Source organism: Convolutriloba macropyga, chromosome 1, assembly GCF_964194025.1.
Source record: "Convolutriloba macropyga chromosome 1, txConMacr16.3, whole genome shotgun sequence".
Lineage (NCBI taxonomy): Eukaryota > Metazoa > Xenacoelomorpha > Acoela > Convolutidae > Convolutriloba > Convolutriloba macropyga.
In genome coordinates, this window is record NC_134468.1 from 61135121 (window position 1) to 61141589 (window position 6469).

The 6469-nt window shown below is 37.5% G+C and overlaps 1 protein-coding gene across 1 annotated transcript in view; it reads right to left on the bottom strand.

Moving 5' to 3' along the window:
• Positions 1 to 2953: 2953 nt before the first annotated feature.
• The window catches only part of LOC142350291 (tetraspanin-17-like), a 29862-nt gene continuing 26346 nt past the window's right edge, over positions 2954 to 6469 (bottom strand). Inside the window, exon 7 of the mRNA XM_075402095.1 lies at positions 2954 to 3633. Coding sequence (XP_075258210.1) covers positions 3526 to 3633 — 108 coding nt within the window. The 3' untranslated portion in view covers positions 2954 to 3525. The remainder of the gene's footprint in view (positions 3634 to 6469) is intronic.

Below are 6469 nucleotides of genomic sequence, written 5' to 3' on the forward strand. Positions count from 1 at the left end.
AACTACATAAGCAATTCCCCAAAGAAAATCCCCACTATGTATGTATTCCTTGCAGAAAAGCACTTTTTAAAAGATACCCAAACCCTAAATGTCCCATCTGTCTTCGACCTTGTCTTCCCGTCCTGATCACATCCTACTTCCGATGCAATTTATGCAAAAAAATGAAAACAGAATTAGGAGTAACAAAACACCCACATTTTTCCCAACATGATGAACACCGATTCTGTCGAGTGTGCATAAATAAGCAGAAAAAATGTCCCATTTGCAAAAATTTTTTAGACGACGTTGTCTAATAAACCAAAAAATAACTCAAGTACAAACGATCTTTTTTTTCTCTCTTTTAACTTTTCCTCGGGAAGGGGTTACCTCAGCTTTCTCCAGCCTGCCCCCCTGGCTTTTGAACCTAAATAATTCAGAACACTAACACGATAACTGAAAGTTCCAAAAACGACCCGAAAAATTTCCTTCTTTCAGCTAAAGCAAGGTTGTCTCCCCAGCTGCACGGGTCGTTGCAGCCGTGTTAGTGTGACGCACGCCCCAAGACTCACACCTCCGGGCAGCGGAGAAAGACGTACTTGTGCCAGGGCTGCCCGCCTGGCATAAGTATAAAAATTTTTTTATTATTGCCCCCCTCCCTTTATTAAAGTTAACTTTGCATTTAGCAAAACAAAAACTTTTATACCAAATTTTAATAACAAATGCATTTAGCATTATAATTTTTAAGTAAAGCAGTTAGCAACAAAACCTTACAAAAACATTTTTACAATAGAATACTTTTTTTTATATTAGCAATACAATTGCAAACTTGAAAAGAAGCCATAATGTGTGATATTGATGACACAGGCTAACCAAAATCAAATAATTTTAGATCATCCACAAGGAAACACTAACAATGACTACCAGACCCACACTCGCAAGCGTAATAATCCCCAGTCAACATCAACAAGTGACAACACAACAAGAACAAACACAAACCCATTCTTCCCAGCCTCCTATTTTCTCAAAGCCTCCATTTAAACCTCAGAACACACAACAAGTTACTACAACTATTGCATCTCCATCAACTTCCAGTCAATATGATCCCGAAAACAACTGGCAAATTAGCAGAAAGAGACAATTCCCAATCCAACAAATTAGCAATCACAAAAACAAAATTATTAAGATGAACAACATTGAAGATCTCGTTCCCGACGCTATCAGGAAGATACCCTCAGAATGCTTGAAATTAGAAACCGCGAGAGGAAAACATGAATAAAGAAAACCCGAGGTACGTTAACACCCTCCTCTATTTCCTGAAACCAAACTACAACAAATTTGAGGTTGCTAGTAAAATAAACATCATTCAGTCAAATGGACATCAACAGATACTAGTCAACAGCGAAAAGCTTCCAGTTCTGAAAACCTTCTCGCTCCCCACAGAAAACAACAAGTGGAGAATTAAAAATCGCGACCCTAAGAATGGCACTTATACCCTTAGGAATAACATGCTCGACGCATATATTGAAGTCCCCTACGATGCCATTTCCGCTTTTCCTGTCGACATGCCAGAACTATCAAATATAAACACGAGTAGTTTAATAGAGGAAAACACCACATTCAGGCAGGAACTATTTCAAAAGGAAACAGAGTTGCAAGAATTGCAACTAAAATTTGAACAACTGAAAATGGAATCACAGAAACCACCTGAGGAGAAGCAACTACCTAACGACTATTGGCGGCGCCAATATGTCGTTGCCCATCAACTCCAAAAAACCAGCGAATCGAATGCACAAACTATGCTAAAAACGTTCTCCTTGAAACATCTAGAAATAACAAACGCCAACAAAAAACTTGGAGAAAAGAATCTGGAGCTAGGAAAGAAAATAACACAATTAATGAAGGAAAACGAAGAACAAAAAACCAAAATTTCCGAGCTCAAAAGGCGAGTTAAAAAGCACAAAAAGCGACAATCAATGGATAAGGACAAACCAACTGAGGACGATATACAAGAGGTTCTTTTGATCGAAGACGATGGTAACAGTCCGATGTCAAGCCCAGTCATTTTGCCCCCAGAATTTTTTGAATAATACAGCACAACATTATCGCCCTTTGCGATTAATTTTATAGCATACCATTATCGCCCTTTGCGATTAATTTCATAACTGTCTGAACTTGTAGTAACTCATTTATATGTCTCAAGCGCAATAAAATTATATACGATGCAATATATTTCTTTTTTTTTAATCATTTTCTTTTCTATCTTAAAAATCGGGGTGAGCTGTAGTATTACGAGAGCCGTTACAAATGAGCGGATAATTAATCCCGCATTAGAGCGAACGTATTTAGGCGCTAATTAACCATTCTTTCGCCGCGCGCTAAACAAACTAACGCTTATTAAGACTACCAGTACACAAGTATTTAAACAACTCAGTTCGACTTATTTAAATAACACAACTTTAGGCCTGGATCTCCTCGCTTATATCCAGGATAGAAAATGTACATTGTTGAACGTAGGCGGCCTGTAAAACCACAGTTTCTTTTGATTTAAATTACTTCTGCTTTTGACAGTTGCAAAGCAGATCTTTCCCCCCAAGTTCAATAAAGATGAAGCAGATTGCTTCAGGGGAAAAGACAATAGAGTCTCATAAAAAGCCCCCAAGAAAACCATAATTGTTGCGGTTTTAGAAGAGGGGAAAAGCAGAAAACAGGCGCCTACGAAATCAATAATTGATGCTCTCAGCTTTTTAGATTTTTATTATTTTTTGGAGTTTCAATAATTTTTCCGTGAGATAAAAAAGAGTTAATTCTCTTGCCTTCTCGGCCAATAGGAAAATTAAGAAGCACCTCACTATGAACGTGAGTTTGTGATTCGCTCCCTATCGGCCCAAACGGAGCTGAGAGGAATTAATTGTTTCTCAGCGAAGTGGGACGGAATAAAATTAGAGAGACAAATAACAGAGCCAGCGACGAGCAGCAGACAACTGCTTTCATTTTTCTCAAAATTTAACTTCACTTTAACAATAAGATAGTCGAACAAAATTGTTTAATAACTTAGACAAATAATTCCAGATTTGATTTTATAACTTTCTTTTTCGACAAATAACATAACTGAAGAAACACCCAAGTGAACGATCGCCCAACAGCTCACCTCCAATTCACCACTACACAACTGGTAATTAGTAAGCTGTAATTTTATATTTACTCTTTTATAAATTTAATACTTTCAGCCCCCCAACTATTTTAAATTGAGACTTATAGCACAGACAGATCTTAGGCATATATCTTTGCCTTCGATTTGTTATATCTTTTGTCAAGTTTGACTGGCATACATAAAGAGATCCCGTATTGTGTGATCTGTAGCAGCCCAGTCAAATTTGATAATATATAAGAAATGTTTGACGACTGACTCTTTATCTGACTGAATTCAGTGGTCTAAATTAACTAATCGAAGTTTTCCAGTTAATGTTCTCTAAATGTGAGAGGAAATTTGACCGATGACTTCGTCCTTGAGGCTGACTGAGCTGAGTGGTTAGCATATGGTTAGTGTCATCGGAAGTAATACCCTCTCTTCTCCATGTCTTCTCTCATCTTCCAGTACTCTATCTCGTCTTCCACCTGTCCCATGAACGTCACTGCCAGGAACATACTCAATACCTACGCAAACACAACACACTCAAAGCAACTGTTTCAGAAACCTCAGCATCAAATTAGTGCTTGAAGAGATTCCAAAATGCCTTCCCGTATTGCTTCTCAAACGCCAAATGAGAATCCGGAGAAATAATATAAGATATCATCCACTTGAGCTGAAATATTACTATGTCTAAAAATTAAGACAGCATTAAATTCAGAAAGCTCGAGTTTAAAGAGCAGTAAAGTCACAAACAAACCCCAACAGATCTCTGTGAGTTTAAACACAGAAAGGATCGCTCACTGCATGGACATGCCCGAGTTCCACGGCTTTCATCGAATCTATTCTTATATCAAACATAACCGACTAAAGGTCGGAAGAATTGCTCTCGAACGACTAGTGGAGTGGGAGCTCTAATCAATTGCAGCCTGCTTCAGTCGGGGGGAGGGGGAGCCTAAATGGGACTAAGAAGTTCAATAGTGGGCTTCAAATAACCACATTAGAGGTTATCATATACCACTATTAAGATTTAAAGTAAAAAAAATGACACGTTTCGGTGCACTTTTCATTTGACTTTTAGTATTAAATTGCCGCCAATTGAGTTCAGCTGCTTGAAATTGTGATTGAGAGAGAATTTTAGATCACGCGAAGCGCAAAAAGTCAGGGGCGTAAAAGTCAATCAAAAGTCAAAATTGTCAGGCAAAAATTTTGCATAAAAAAGACACACACGTTAACAATAATTGCTATGAACTTCGTTCAAGAGCAATTAACCAGGTTCGAAAGAAAGTTTTTCACTTTGAAGCCCACTCTAACTTCACAAGCCATTTCCTTAAAAGACATCTCAAATACAATTGCTGACTTCCATTTCCAAATCAAAAGCCTCAAGATCATTTTGATTTGTACCGATTGTCCTTATTCTTTTGATATCTTGCAAAACAACGTACATTTTTAGTTCGATGTACTCCATTGCACGAAGGAACTGATGCCATAAATTATTGATAAAGCACGAGATCCTTCATGATATCATCCGTTTAAGTTAAAAAGTCATCTTTCCCTGAACCTGAACGCACGCATGAATCACTAAAGTGCATTTGGTCAAACTAGAGCTTTAAACACAAACCGACTTTTTTGATAAATTGCTTTCGAACGAAAGGCGGTGGGCAATTGAATAGAGGGGCATCGCTTAGAAATGTTTTACGGATGCAAAAACTTTCACTTGATAGGGGCGCGAACCAGCGAAGTCCAGGATAACAATCAGACATTACTCAAAGGCTAAAAATCACTATATTAGCAACAAACTTCATTTCAGAATTAGAGCAATTGAAATCACCCAAAATCACGAAGTGAAGCGTGATAGTCACTTGAGAAGTCAAAGAATGTTCTAGAACAAAAGAGCAAAAATTGCCGAGCGAACATTTTGCATAACATAGCCGGCAGATTGCCGGAATAGCTGCGAAAGAATAGACCTGCGTGCCATATAATAGAGATAGAAACAGATACAGATCTAAATTGAAAAAATCGACGCCGCTCAAAAAACTTTGTAGAAAGCATTCAGCGAAAAATTAATAAAGCTTGTTGAAATTCATTCTGCAGAAGCCTCTTATTAGGGACCTTTACTGCACATATGAGTTCATTCGACCTTGAACAAATTCAAACTAAGCTTAAGTTTTTAAAGTGCAGAAGTCATTTTATTGAGGGAGTTAACTCAAAATGTAACTCAAAACTCTATGATCAAAATCTAATCACGCAAATAACCTAAAAGCTTTTGCTAAAGTGAGTGAGAAATGACGTCACGCGCGCAAATGCCGTTAGTGAGAGGAAGAAGTCATTCAGAAAATTTGACTTTTTCAGCTTTGCTGTGTGAACAAATGTAAAACGAAAAAAGAGCGTCAGACGACGAAACAAAAAAAACATAGGACAAGTCCTGACGTACAATTCAAAGAATTTGCATTGACTTAACAAACAACTAGACCTAGAACGGACAATGAGTGAATTGGAAAAACCATTTCTAAGAAAAATCAGAAAACAAAAAAAAAACAGAAAATGAATGTCAAAACGCTGCTAGGGAGAACAAAAAACCACTAATGAGATATGTAATTTTGATTCTAACAAAAAACTAGGTCCAGAATGAGCTGTGAATGGACTGGGAAAACCATTTAGAAAAAAATCCCATCCAAAAAATTGAAAAAAGTAAAAATCGGAGTGAAATTGCCGCATGTGAACAAAAATCACTACTGAGAAACCGAATTTTTGTTCAAACACCGTTTTCTCGCTCTATTTTAAAATTAGAGCGAAAAAAATTCACGCCGCAAAACCACTCGCTTTTTCGCTCCATTTCCTGTTTCGGCGTGACCAAAATCACCACTCCAATTTGACTTCAAAAATCATGAAAATGTGTGAACAGATCTTAAAAAAAAGACAGCGCCCCATTACAATTCAAATTCTTTGAATTGTAAAAAAACCAAGAGCACCGCAATATAGCTACGCTCAGCTTACAGCTTCGCAGCTATAAAAAAGACCAACATGTTTACAATAATTGCTTCAGACTTCGTTCGACAGCAATTAGTAATCCATACATATCTTATAATTGGTAAAATTAAAATCATTTGCTTCCCAAAGCTCCTGCGGAGCATTTGAATTAGATCAGATTGAAATCGAGTTAAATCAAAGAAACATAGCCGGCAGATTGCCGGAATAGCTGCGAAATAGACTTGCGTGCCGTAAAATACAGATGGCAAAAGATACAGAAGTGAGTTGATAATAGTTATCGCCGCCGCCTATAAAACTTACAAGTTTATTTCAAAGGAGGTTGTTTTTGGGTGCAAAAAAAGTTTCCAGTTTCCTGTTGCGTCTCGAACCGGC